This window comes from Bos taurus, unplaced genomic scaffold (genome assembly GCF_002263795.3).
Source record: "Bos taurus isolate L1 Dominette 01449 registration number 42190680 breed Hereford unplaced genomic scaffold, ARS-UCD2.0 Leftover_ScbfJmS_2140, whole genome shotgun sequence".
NCBI lineage: Eukaryota > Metazoa > Chordata > Mammalia > Artiodactyla > Bovidae > Bos > Bos taurus.
In genome coordinates, this window is record NW_020191223.1 from 85,827 (window position 1) to 100,866 (window position 15,040).

The 15,040-nt window shown below is 40.2% G+C and overlaps 1 protein-coding gene across 1 annotated transcript in view; it reads left to right on the forward strand.

Annotated features, from left to right (window-relative positions):
- LOC526041 (ankyrin repeat domain protein) overlaps nucleotides 1-2,998 on the forward strand; it is a 50,051-nt gene extending 47,053 nt beyond the window's left edge. The window contains exons 13-14 of the mRNA XM_024989117.2: nucleotides 773-923; nucleotides 2,912-2,998. Coding sequence (XP_024844885.1) covers nucleotides 773-923; nucleotides 2,912-2,998 — 238 coding nt within the window. The remainder of the gene's footprint in view (nucleotides 1-772; nucleotides 924-2,911) is intronic.
- Nucleotides 2,999-15,040: the final 12,042 nt, after the last annotated feature.

Genomic DNA, 15,040 nt, shown 5'->3' on the forward strand with positions numbered 1-15,040 from the left:
CAACTGACAAACGACTAATCTCAAAAATATACAAGGAACTCCTACAGCTCAACTCCAGAAAAATAAATGACCCAATCAAAAAATGGGCCAAAGAACTAAATAGACATTTCTCCAAAGAAGACATACAGATGGCTAAACAAACACATGAAAAGATGCTCAACATCACTCATTATCAGAGAAATGCAAATCAAAACCACTATGAGGTACCATTTCACACCTGTCAGAATGGCTGTGATCCAAAAGTCTACAAATAATAAATGCTGGAGAGGGTGTGGAGAAAAGGGAACCCTCTTACACTGTTGGTGGGAATGCAAACTAGTACAGCCACTATGGAGAACAGTGTGGAGATTCCTTAAAAAACTGGAAATAGAACTTCCTTATGATCTAGCAATCCCACTGCTGGGCATACACACTGAGGAAACCAGAAGGGAAAGAGACACGTGTACCCCAATGTTCATCGCAGCACTGTTTATAATAGCCAGGACATGGAAGCAACCTAGATGTCCATCAGCAGATGAATGGATAAGAAAGCTGTGGTACATATACACAATGGAGTATTACTCAGCCATTAAAAAGAATACATTTGAATCAGTTCTAATGAGGTGGATGAAACTGGAGCCTATTATACAGAGTGAAGTAAGCCATAACTGGTTTTGTGGAATTAATCAATGACTTAATATGGGTAAGAGTTGGAATTTTACAAGAATTGGGTTTTTTATTCTTTATTAGTCGAATTATTTAAAAACAATGGCTTTTTTTGGACTTTTTAAAGTAGCGATCCTGGTGTGCACAGAAAGGGAGTAAAGAAAAAGAATGATAACAAATGGACACCAGAAGAACGTGTGATTGCTCCAATATTTGAAAAGACCGATTCACTGACTGGTGGCCTGCTGCACGTGAATGATGATAGCATTTTAAGGGAAGTGGATTTTTTAATTACTAATGACCTAGTGAAAATCTGCCCACATTTGCAGTTTCTGTCTCTTTCATCTGCCATATTGTTGACAGCTGCTTTCCTGCCATACAGCAGAGTTGAGTGTTTACCATAAACCTTACAAGTCAAACAAATGAAAATTTTACTGTCTGCCCTTTGTACATATATTTCTTCCTCTGACCTCCCCTTTTAGCACTCAGGACCACCAAAAATCATTTCATGCTTTAAATTAGATTTTCTCAAATAAGTACACAAATTATAAACTGGCCAATGGGGCAAGACAGAAAAATTACCTGATGATAAACATATATATTATATATATATATATATTTTTTTTTAATTCTAAGCGCCACATCAGCCATCACTTTTAAACATCCACATTTGTGAATGACCACAGCTCTTCAGTGATTCTGAGAGCTAGCGCTACTGTGGTGACAACCAGATTGCTTCAGGACTAGTGTTGAGAGGCAGTAGGTACATAGGAGCAGAATCCATGGGCCTCGTGTTCGAATCTCCATCAGTTCTTGAAGCTGTGATTCCCCCCCCCTCCCATGGCGGCAAAAACTTAACCTTACTGCTATCTCAGTTTCTCCATCCATAAAATGGGATAATTGGTTAGCATACAACGTTCAGTGGATCTGGGGAGATTAAAATTGGGACTATACATTACATGGTCAGAGCAAGGAATGGCATCCCCACTCCAGTACTTTGTACTGAAAATTCCATGGCTGAGGAGCCTTGGTAGGCTCCAGTCCATGGGCGGTCGCTAAGAGTCGGGCACGACTGAGTTGACTTCACTTCCATCTTTCACTTTCATGCATTGGAGAAGGAAATGGCAACCCCACTCCAGTATCTTCCGAAAGAATCCCAGGGACCAGAGAGCCTTAGTGGGCCTGCTGTCTATGGGGTCGCACAAGTCGGAAGCGACTGGAAGCGGACTTCAAGCAGCAGCAGCCATACATAATGTTATTTAGAAGAGGACGTGGCAGATACTAAGAGCTCTTTTAATTGGCGTTATTAACAGTGCTGTATTTTATCTGCAAAAAATCTGATCCACTTTGAGGCAGACGGCTGCCAACGAAAAATTGCGTTCTTCTACACAATCCACAGTGAACTCACTCTCCATACCGTTTGCAAGGGCAGTTAAGCGGGGAGCAGAGGCCCAGAACACACACGTTCAGACTTTCAAAAATGGTTCACTGACTCCACTAACAAACTAGTACTCTAAGTACTTTTCTCCACTTACAGTTTAATTTTGCAAACTTCCTTCCCTCTGTACTAACTCAGTGGACAATGACCACCGGTTAATATGCAAATAGCACCTCCTGGATGAGTGCGTAACAGAACATTTACACGACCCTCCAGAGGAAGGATGAAGTCACTGCCATGGAAATTTATAACTCTGCTGCCCTTAAATCAAAGCTGAAGTCAATTCATTCTCACAACTGGTTTATATGTCTAGCCAGAACTTCCCGTGAGACAATAAGTTTACGAGGTACGGATATCAGAGAAGCTATCCCAGAACTTTTACAGTTGGTGAAAGGCTAGAAATCTGTAAATCCCACTTCTGCCTACATAATGAAGGAAGGGCAAATTTACACTTTTTCTCCCAGAGTCAGGGAGAAAAGATGAGCATTTAATTGAACAATTCTCTCTAATGAGATTAAGCGCTTTTCCAATTTTACATTGCAGTTGCTTAAATACATTTTAATAAAAGTTTTACTATACAAACCCATCTTCAAGAAAAAAATTAACTGGGTGGGATGAATGTACTTAGTTGTGTCCAACAGTGTTAAACTAAACTGTTTCCCATTTAGCAGACAAGTGCTTGCATATCCATTAAAATTAACTCCCACACTGTTAGACAAGAATAGACCAATAATACAATTCCTCCACATATACATAGAAAAAAAATAGACAACAATGCAAAAAATTATCAGAGGGCTCAAATTGCTTCTTCACACCACTACATAACAGCAGACCGTGAAGACGCAAAACCGAGACTCTCGAAATGATGACGTCAAGCGACAGCCACCATGCGACGAGGCCCGAGAAGAGGACTGAGGAGGCCCAGGCTCCAACATGAAACATAAAAGATGGGGCCGAGACACAAGGCGAAGAAAGGCCCACCAAACACCAGTGTACCAGACCAAGAACACGCGAACAGTCCTCGCGCAAAAGCACACAGACAGAGGTAGCCAAATCAGCCAGTTATAACTCAGCGATAACAACCTCCAACCCACAGACAAACCAACAAATACCAATTTACGAACAAACAACCAAATCAGTCATCCCAGAAATGGTTATAAACCAATGTCACAGCTAGCACAATTAATATTAAGAGTATAGCCCAAAAGTGGAACAACCCAAAATCTCCATACAACTTATGAGAATGGCATAAAAAAATAGCCACGATACTCGAGTCCTAATCCGATTCCCAATAAAACAACAAGAAAAAGCCGGAAAGACCACGATACATGCATATACCATGGTAACTAAGACAACCAGCGCAAAATAACAATTGAGACGTTCAAGATTATGGAAACGCATAAACTCCGCAAAGGAGACCACTACTACATGATTCAATTATGAATGACAATCACCCAGACCAAGAGCACTATAGCCTCACCCGACGAGATATTACAGACTGGGGTCTGACCTAGCGAGACATATAGAGAAGCGAGCATGGAGAGAGACACATTCGAGCAGACCATTAGAACCAAGGGATGCAAGAGCTCCTCATATTGACGGGTGGCTGAATGGAAAATCCCAGCTTCTAACGCACACACTTGACCGATCGGCCACAGTGGTCCACACCTCCAATAAGAGCTGACTAGAACGATCTTAACTCTGCACTACTCAACCACACTTGCCACTGATACGGGTCATTACAATATGATACATGACATCCTCAACGCACTTCTCACTCCTAGTTTAAATCAATCCAACCACCACTATCCTCTAGATAATGCTGCTTAATTTCTATATTCGATCTATAGTAGTTATACTCCATACATAAGTGACTCAATAGCTATTTTACCAACTAGTATCTAAAATAGAAGAACCCAGCCACAAACAGAGGCCCGAGTGACATACACATATCAGCTCCTGGTCTCATATACACACTTCTTACGCCAACACAGACCTCCATGAGTCCCTGCGCCACACTCAATCCAGAAATAATATATAACAAAGACCCCAGACATCTCACTATGCAATCCCACAAAATCCGAAGAATAAAACTCATTCTCTCGGACAACATTCCTCTCAAACACATAATCCTCCATAGAATATTTCAATAACTGGCCCCAAACTTAGCACCCCCCACTCCACTGTACAACTACCAGGAAATCACAGAACAATAAAAACTTACAGGATTAGTGTCCCAACAGAAAAAACAGAAGTACTATCCACCTGTAGTAGAAAATCGCATTGAGCACCCGCACATGTCTCCCAAATTTTCCAAGGCATGCAATATCATCAGCAAACTATACCATAAAGTGCAAATGGCAGACTACAAGTCAAGCGAGCTATAAAGAAAGAGGCACTAAAGATTAATAAACATTACCGAGTATACACCAATGAATCTACCCAAGTAATGCCAGATATGGCAAAGACAAGAACACCCCAACACATCGTACACAAAGAACACCACCGAGCTCCACGTTAAAAACACTAATATACACATACGCGCCAACTAAAACCTCCTATCTCAGGCATCGTCAACTCTCCCACAATACATCCTGCACTCTGCGAGCTCTCACGCTATAGCACATCTAACTCCTCTCGCTCTATCCTCTAACCCCTGTGCCTCAACAATTCTAAACCTCTCCAACCATCAGTGATCCATATAACATAGACGCAGTAAGACTTCACGACCAACTACAGAACCGCTTGTACCAAGAGAATGCTCCAGTCAATTCATATGTTGAAGGTGTCTCACACCTGACTATAACCCAACTCTTAGGCTCTATGTACAGCGTTTAATCAAAATCAACATATTACCTACTTGCTTACAAACTATGTTCGATCAATCAAGATAGACTCCACCCCATTGCTACTCCTAAAATTCCTACCCACCACTAACTCGACCACAGATCAACTCACACTTCTCCATATCTCCTCCAAACTAAACATTGCGGGTCCAGAGAAACACCCCAGCGAAAGGGCGTGCTCCACCCCAACCGGCCTTCGCCTGGATCATAAAGTCCTCAGAAGACCCGCAGCAAGCGAGACCACCCCACATGTCACGACACGCACTAGACCACCGCCGTGAGAATCCTCGCCAGGAGCATCAGCAACTCTTCACGCCAGAACGAACACAGAATGATGCATAAAGCCTGGACCAAGATATGTCGGCCCAAAATTTCAACCCACTAGTCCCGAGACACACCAAATCCTTATCCATCCCATCTAATCCTATAAGAAGCTTCGAATTAACATCACAAGGATATCATTCACAATCAATCATCCAAGCATCTGACTGCAGAATCTATTACACAAATAAGGAATCTCCCCTTCCCATCCAGAAAGCGAAACCACTCCAGAGGCGCACCCCTTGATCCGAACCTTACATCCCTCCTTAATTATCTAGTCGAGGTGATCGTGAGTAGTCAATCAACTCCCAACCTCCTAAAAGTTATCCACCTCCACTCCCACAAATTACCATATGAGCCATAAACATAAGATATTCGTCAGGCATCATACGTATGGGAAAGGCTATCGTAGAAAAAAAGAAATGAGAGATATCATAGATATTACTCTATACACTGAACAAACCCAATCTTTGCCGCCTAGACAATCTGAAGACAAACTCATGAAACACACAAGAAAAAAATAGACTAAACTCCAACCACTCTCCATATACCACCAACCAAAATAATCCAAAGAAACCTATTCTAAAACCAAAATTGCCAAGGTGACTCCCATAGCCTGATCAAGGAGCCTCCAGATCCCACCTAGGCCCTAACACCCAACGCTGCCTCACCAACACAGCAAACACACCATACAACCCTAACCTCCCTGACTTCACTCCCATTCCTGCTGCTCACGAATCCTGCCACCCCTCCTTTTTATTGGGCAATACTGCGTATTCAAATGACAGTAAAAATAAGAATCCCTACCAAAGATACAAAGTTAGCGGAAGCGCACCAAAATATCCGAGCTAAATCCTGTCAAACACATCTCTCTAAGTAATAGCCATACACAAAAGAGCCCGCTCGCCGAGAGTTGTACTCCAGCAACCACAGCTATCCGTTACACAGCACGTCACCACCCTAGCAAGCTCCCAAATATCACACTTTAATGAACAAGACTAATACTCATAAGATCTCGCAACTTGAGTCAACGCCCATATCTCAAGTATACCTCAATTCACATGAAATACAAACATACAATATTAAAGATGTGAGCTAAAGCCCATAAAGCCCAATCATACACTCGAAAGCAAGAGCCGTGCAGATGCATTTTCACAAATGCACACGGATTACAAAATTTTACAAATCCAAGATCACAAAACTAAAGAACACACACGAACCACAGCGACAAAATAATGCACAAAACGAGAGTTAATGAAACACAAAGCTCACTGAAAGCCCACGTAAGAGAATATATCACCTACCGAGAAAATAAAAATAGCACAATCATGAGAGGGCAACCCCTGGACCATAAATGAACTGCTTACAAAGGGAATAACAATACCACCATGCTAAACCTGAAGCTTAATTTCAAATATTCAGTTTCGGTTGAGCGTTTCTTTTATCTGCTTCTCATGATACTACATGTGGTTACATAGAGATTTTAAAAATTAATTATCTGAATAGTAAATTACTTAATACCCTCTATATTAAAAAATTTAGAACTTAATCTCTTTAACTTAATTTTCATAAACACACGATCCCGAGTCTGCAAACACACCCCACAGCCAACCTTTACAAACATCCTTATACTGGCACCAATTGACCCGACATAATCATTGGAGTGCCTCAAACCTTCTTCTACTATTAGACATACGCGGAATCCAACCCAAGAGTGTGCATTATACCTCGCCTGCTCTATTCCAGAAGACCAGATAAAAAAAAAAACTAGATTCACAGCCCAGTGATAAATAATTTTACCTATCAAGCTTAGAATATCCCAACATATATAGAGCCAAGAATGAAAGAATCAACCCATTTGAATCCTCTCTACATATTCAGGGAAATCCCCTGACAAATTATTCTCCCTTCTTGCAATAGAAGACTACTTCTACACAATTCCTGCCTCTAAACATCATTCCTTCATACTGCACTGGCATTCTCTCTTCTACATGCTTCCATAACATGATTAACTCCGTGTTCGTTCCTCCAGCCATCAGACGTTGTTCCTCACGTTCAGCCTGAAAGTTTTCTCAAAGTCTGCAGGAAACTTGGTCTCGGCATGCTAATAACTATTCTTCTCTTTTTACTGTTCGGCTCTGTTTTGTTCATCATCCAGTTGCTGTCGGAGCAACATGTTTTCACTCTGAGTTGAGATAATCTTTCCTCTAAGCGATTCCTGCTTTCCAAGTAATTCATTCACTTTAGCCTTGTTCATTGAACATGTGTTCAATAACCCTGCTTTGACACTGTGCTTCGCGTAAGTCTCTCTGCGGAAACACGTTTCTAACATCAAAGTCTTTTCTCTGAGATCATCTGTCCTTGTTGCAGCTTTTTTTAGCCTGATGAATTTATTTTTCCACTTTAAAAAGTTCCTGGGAAAGGCATCTCCATTGTCACATTTCAGGTTAGCCATATCGACTTTCATTTGCTCCTGTAAGCGTAACCTCTTATCTTTGCTTTCTGGGAGCAAGTTCCAGGTCTCTTTGTGATGTCTGACCCTTGACATGATCATGTGTGGCAGGAGCAGTCTAAAACGGTAGGATTCCACTTCTGTTCCATTCTTTTGTTTGCTTTGTTTGCATTTTCCAGCCAGGGCGTTTTAGCATTTGTATTTTCACTTACTGCGAACGTTAAAGCTGGCCAGTATGCTGGGAATATGCCTTTGCTCAACGTTTCCTTGGTTCAATTATGCCTCTTGAGGATTAATCTTCTCTCCTTCTACAATTCTACATATAAACCTCAAAACCACTCTTTCTATTATCCATAAGTTACTAGATTGTTCACTGTGCTCTATTCCTACTGCCCACTGGACAATTGACATCACATAGCATGTGGCCTTCATAGCACACAGACCCATACTTGACTTCCCTCTCTACCCACTTATCAGCAAAACCTAAGTCTGGACAGACAAAAAAAGAACTTAATTGGAGTACCAACACTGAAAATGACATTATCATGCAACACTCTGACAAAAGCAAGACAACCTGAATGTTTATACAAAGTCGAAAAAGCACACCTCCTGATAACCACACAAGTGAAATACTCAAAATGGCGACCAAATGAGGCCTCAAGCATACCACCATCAACACATTAACAAAGCCACACCACAAATAATTCCACCCCACCAAAGAGCACCAAAACATTTAAATTGCAAACGAACACGACAACTACACCAGATGAAATACGAAGAAAAAAGAAAAAAGCCCAGGCCGCACTATTTCAAAGAATAAGCTCAGACCCAAAGCTGGACAATAAAAAGGGACTTTTCATCTAAAAAACATGTACAACCAAAACACTAGAATAGCTTAAAAAAGATATCAGAAGAACGACACCACTAAAAAATTGTATACTACTTGTAGGAACTTATCTTCATAATGCGCATAAACCATAACACCATACGAAGCCCATAGATCAGACACCTCAAATAAATTGCTACTTGCAGCAACAAAGAACGGCACCTCAGACATGCACCCCCTCAGTCGAAGTAACGCTACAGACAAAGAGACAACCTCCATATCCGTCTAATATGCTAGGAAATCTAACCCAACAATCAATTCAAATCCCACGAAACACGACCGACTCCACCAGACCCCACACCGAAACAAACAAATTACATTCAACCAAATAGCGAGCAAACACGTCTGCAGGGAGAAGGGAATCAACCTAAATCCAACAAGAGATTGCGACGTTAAAACACCAAAACCACATATACACATTTAACTAATATTAATAACACAGAAAGGATATATAAAACAATTAAACACCCACCCTAAGCGACAATCCTACTGTCTACACCCACCATACAGCCAAACATACCATATACTATACAATATTCTTAACAAGGCAGAATACCTAAAAGGAAACATGCGTCGAGCTGGTAGCGAGTCGCGTGTCGTGATAGTGATAGAGTGATAGAGGAAGCCTAGTGTTATAGACCTACCCACATGACCAAACCATATGCGACCAATAAGACTGTAAGAAACACCCAACACAGAGACTCCACTGTCCATAAGACGAATCTACCAGCGCAAAAGAACAAGTAACATAAAAGACCTGCCCAACCATCTAATGACCACTCCTCTCCACGACAGACAGGCGCCTTACCTACCCAAAAAACCCAACTAGATCAACAACCAACAAGCGTCCTCATCTGCAAAAATTCCAAGCACGTTAGAAGACTTCTACTCCTCTCAGGCACGCAGCGGACCGCCCCACCCACCATCTCTAATAATAAAACCCTATAACCATCGCAACGATAACAAGAACACATAATATGGTCTGAATCACTGTGCTGTATTACCTTGAAACAAAACCAAACAATACTTGTAAAATCAAACACTACAATTCATAACAAAACAACATCACTGCGCTACCTTTAAACACAAACACACGCATACTAGATAACCCCTATCCTAATAAACCCAGCTACTTCAAGAAAAGAGCCCCATAATGCTACGAAATAATACCATAATATAAATAATAAGAATTAAATTTTTCATACAAAAAAACCATTCAACCATTTTAAACTTTAAGAAAAACTCCTTAAATTAGACACCTTATCTAAATCATTTATATCCCTCAAATAGGCAACCGTCCGAGTCCAAGGCTCACCAATATACCTAATATGACCAACATCAATTTAACCTCCACCAAACATCCATCCCCAAAAACATAATGATAACATTCATTAGCTAGTATAATGATTCTAGGCAAACGCAAGACGTTCAAAACACCTAGCTAGTATACAAGCTAAGCTTAAGCAGAGCTATTCATCACAGGCTCTATCTCCGATCTGAAATACATCCAATAACTTCCACCTACAATCCATAAAAACCACAGATTACTTCCCTCCTAGTACCAACCAATATCAAACGCGCTACCAAAAAAAATAAATCCCTCCATATACTGCATTCATAACCCCAGAGTAAAATACTCACACTGAACTGGAGTAAACCAAAAAACTCCAAGCTAAAATTAAATAGAGAGACTTACTTAACTATAGAGAACTCACTATAAGATACTTGACCATAAACTTTACATTTCTCTACTTCAAAATACAAGACCCAACCAAAAGACACCACAATCCACCAGATGTCATATCAAAAAAATCCCATAAAGTGCGAGGAAAAATGAACCAAATGATAACCACCGATCACTAAAAATAGTAAACCCACACTATAGGCACAAATCAATAGATCACTGTTTTTCAAGTCCAATTGACACCTCGACACCAGACACACCCACAGAGCAGCGAACACGGGTATCAAATTATCCTCACCAGAGACACAAGAAAATTGCAACTTCACAAAAGTAGCTATACTCTGAACTGCCATGAATCACGCATTTACACTCCACTATCCATTAATAGCTCCAGAGAAGATAATAAAAACTTAACTCGTAAAATCATCTATCAAGCGCCGAACAGGGACCCTCCACCAAACAACAAATCGACCAGGACCATCAGCACAAAACCACTGAGTTACAAGAATAGCAAAAGAAACAAGACGATTCTTATTTACTCCTTCTTCCTTGGCTCCGGAGAAGGGACATTATAAGAACAATAATACTCAACCTACAATAAACAACCATATCTTACCAAAGTGTTACGACAGAAATAAATTATCTACAACTAATATCTGTTATTTAACTACCTTGAAAAAAAACTGGCCCAAATGTATAAAATGCCCGATAGCGATACCCTAGCTCTAAAAATATGACACGATGAGCAAGAACAGACCCTCTGATATTCTCCCCCAGCTGAAAAGATCGCCTACGCAACGCTGCTCGAGCTCGACCCTGACACGCTCCACACTTCCAGACCGCCCACAGAGAACATTTTGAATACGGAGACAATGCATCGTCGCCGGTGGAGCACCACCCACAGTCCTCAGGCCAAAACCCACCAAATCAACGCGAGACGGTCCCGCCTAACTGACACCGACCCCACAGTCGCACAACATTTTTCCGACGCGATCAATTCCATGGAACAATATTCAACAGGCCTCTCATTGGCCCATGAGACCCACCTGAAGCGCTCGTCCCTACCTGACTTGCTGTAGACAAATGGATTGAATTTATCAGAAGCTAAAACTACTTTAGCACTGCAGGACTTTACATCTAGAGGAAGCCTTATTCGTAGTAGTAAGAGAAATCTGCAGCGTAGACACTCAAGAGCATAACCCAAGGACCACAAAGGTACACCAGTGTTTGAGAGGACATTGAGAGAATAGAGAGAAGGCGAGTCGAAATCCTCACTGCCTTAGAGACTGACACTTGAGAGAGACATACTGCAGACATCCAAGGAACACTCACTCAAAAGAGCCGCAGTATAGGAGATATACATCTACCAACGATAGCTGGAAAAAACATCCACAGAAATAAAATCCTAGTATAAAACACTCCTTAAGAAGATGACCAAGTTAAAAACAAACACTTCCTTGAGAGACCAAGAATCTACTGTGACAGCGGCGAGAGAACATACCCAGCGTGGGAAACGAGGAAAAGAGGCCCCACCTCTGAACCTAGTATATCACCAGATCAAACCAACAACCCCGCGGCGCAGCGATGCGCCTAGAGAAAGACTAAAAACCGAGGAACACAGAGAGGAGAGAAAGAGAGAGAGAAGCGGGGATCCACAACCCACAAGCCACAAAGCCTAGCCACCCAGATCTAGGCAACAGAAAGAATCTCATAATATAGAGAAAAAGCACAGAAGATACGCAACATCCTCAGAAAGCACACAAGTTTCCAGCACTCGATTGAGTCATAGCGATAGATACACAGCCCGCCCTCAATTCAACACCCAAATTAAAAATTGATATCTAATATCAGCCATTAACACAATACAAAATCAAACTAAGCCGAGATATACAAACAAAGAAACCAGGAACCATACAAAAAAAAACATGTAGATATAAGAATCCCACATCCATAACCCAGAATAAGGCTTACAAAAGAGAATAAAATACCAAAAAAATCACTTCATACAGCAAAAGCCCAACCAAAGGCAAAGAGGCCCTCTTAGACAAAACAGAGATATTTATCTGAACGAGTAAAACCAGACATCTTTATACAAAACAACCGAGAGATATTACATAAACTTCATGTATTTCAAAGTAAAAATGATCATCTTCAACAGCCCAAACAGAGCGGACAAGTTTATACTATTTTGCCAAACTATTCCTTTTACCCAAAATACATATCTCTATAGAGGACATAATATAATTACATATCGAAGAATTGAAAATCAATATGTATACCGGTAATTACCATATATCATACCTTACATACTATATTCACAATATAGCTGAAATTACCCCATGCAAGACCGACCATAACCAAACAAAAAAAACCAAACAAATGATTCACATTTATCAGGGTCCAAAAATATAAATAACTTCCCGAAAAATAAAATTAAAACCAATACCTAACAATGATAATATGCGCGTTATTTAATACTACTAACAAATCCAATCTTGACTACATATATCATAAGTACTAACTAAGTTCTAAAGGATGAAAAAACCAACACAAACACAACCAAAGAAAGAGCACCATAATAAGGCGAAACAAAAGAAAAAATTACGCATCCAGCACCAATATTAATAAAAAAACATTAAAATAATAGAACATCCACAGACGAAAAGAGAAAAAAACAAAAAAAAACCTAACGACCCATATTCGTTAATGAGATGAGATAGAAAAGCAAAAGTCAAATACCAGGATATATTTATAACAGTTGTCCATATATAAAAAGAATCTAACATTTCAACTGAGAAACAATAAAAACACCCACGACTAATTGCCAAACCAAATTCACTTCCACCATAAAGTCCTTGCCTATGCAACCAGAACCCCCACACCACGATCTCCTTTACTCCCCACACAGATCACCGTTCTTGAGGGACTTATTATCAGCACCCAACGCGCTATGCCCTAAATATCCACCCTTACATAGTACTTCACAGAAAGGCCCGACCTTAATCGCCTCAACGACTCATTTCTGGCAGATTTAGGTAAATATAAAATCCTTTAGTAGAGAGGAAAAATGAGCAAAGACAACGGCTCCAGGGAACACTTCACCAAAGACCACAACAGCAGTTCACAAACCACCAAAACGCCCCAGATAATTTCAAAGCCCAGAAAATTCTAGAGCAAAAACCAAACATCACACCAGCGTTCCAAATATATGCTGAGAGAGTGATATAAAAAAGTCTTTCTTAAAGTAAAACTCATAAATTTACCACAATATCAATCAATAATAAATTATCTATTTGCACCACCAACACCACAAAAAAAACACATAGTACCAGCATTATAAGCTAAAATATCCCTTAAACTCCGAACATTCTAAACCACTAATTCTAACAAAAACAAAAAAAGCCACTTTAGATGCTCAGGAAGCAAAAAATATTCCGGAATAACCTCACTACTATCAAATAACATGATTGATATCCTCCTTTGTCAACCAAGAAAAATTCATCAACTCACACGAATATCATATAACCAACCAATTCTGCCATGGTCTCATCTTTATAGCATGCATATCTACAAATAACACTTACGTGAGAAACAAAACCATAATCCAAAAATGTGTAAATGGAAAAGCTTTGAGATACAGAAAGAGCATGGATTATGTCACTTAGATCTATTCACTCACCTCCAAAAGTACTAAACTGGCGCGAGTACAACAGATGTTAATTGCCCTATTCCGTATATGAAAAATAACACCACAACATACCTCCCCTTTTACCCTGGATAGCAAACATAAACCAACTTATGCAAGTTATATAGAGGCAGTATACACGAGACACACCTATACAACAATCATTAGCTACCCACACCATCGATACTATACAAAAACATCGGCCCAAACCAATCAAAGAGACATGATAAAATACCGATTCAGTAACACTAAAGATAAATGTGAACAATATCATGAATTATTAATATAAGTTTTTTAAAAAATCTATACACGTCATAGAAGAGAACTAAACTTAAGTAATCAGATGCATAACATATTCATTACAGTAAAAGCGAATATAATATTGCCTTCAGAGCCAATAGAATGCAAGGCCGTTAGCCCAAACACATTCTATCATATGCACAGACCTCCACCAGACTCTGTAAACATAAAGTAATCATAGTATAATACAATAACTATCGTAATATTAATTTATCTCGTATAGATTAGAATGATAATATGTATACATCGACCTCCGAACTTGCTTAATTGGCATACATGCAAATACCAAGACTCCAACACACTCGATGTACAACCCTTCTCCTCGGCGCACAATCATTCCAACGAGCACACACACTCTATATACCCGCTCCCCTTCTCTAACATAACACAAGACACTCTGAAACATCACACCCCATTCTCTTCCTCTAAACCATCCAGGTCAATCCCATAATGCCTATCCCAGTAAAGTAACCATTCCCGAACAAAGAATAGCTGCTTCTCCGGTGTATTACCACAAACCCAAGCTCCAGAGCTCCAAACGCGGAGACAATCCTCACCTGAAACCATGACTATCCATCATAAGGCCAAACACGCACGAAAATCCTCTCCTTAAAACCTTCCCCAGGCAGTTGTCATCACAGCCAGAGAGATCATGAGGATTACTTCCTTCTCTGCGGCACGAAGACTCTAACAATACTATTATGCTTGCTCATCAGACAACGTATTGTTAATTTCTTCCCCAGAAAATTAAAAGAATTTGTCCATGTTACCTGCCATCATCTG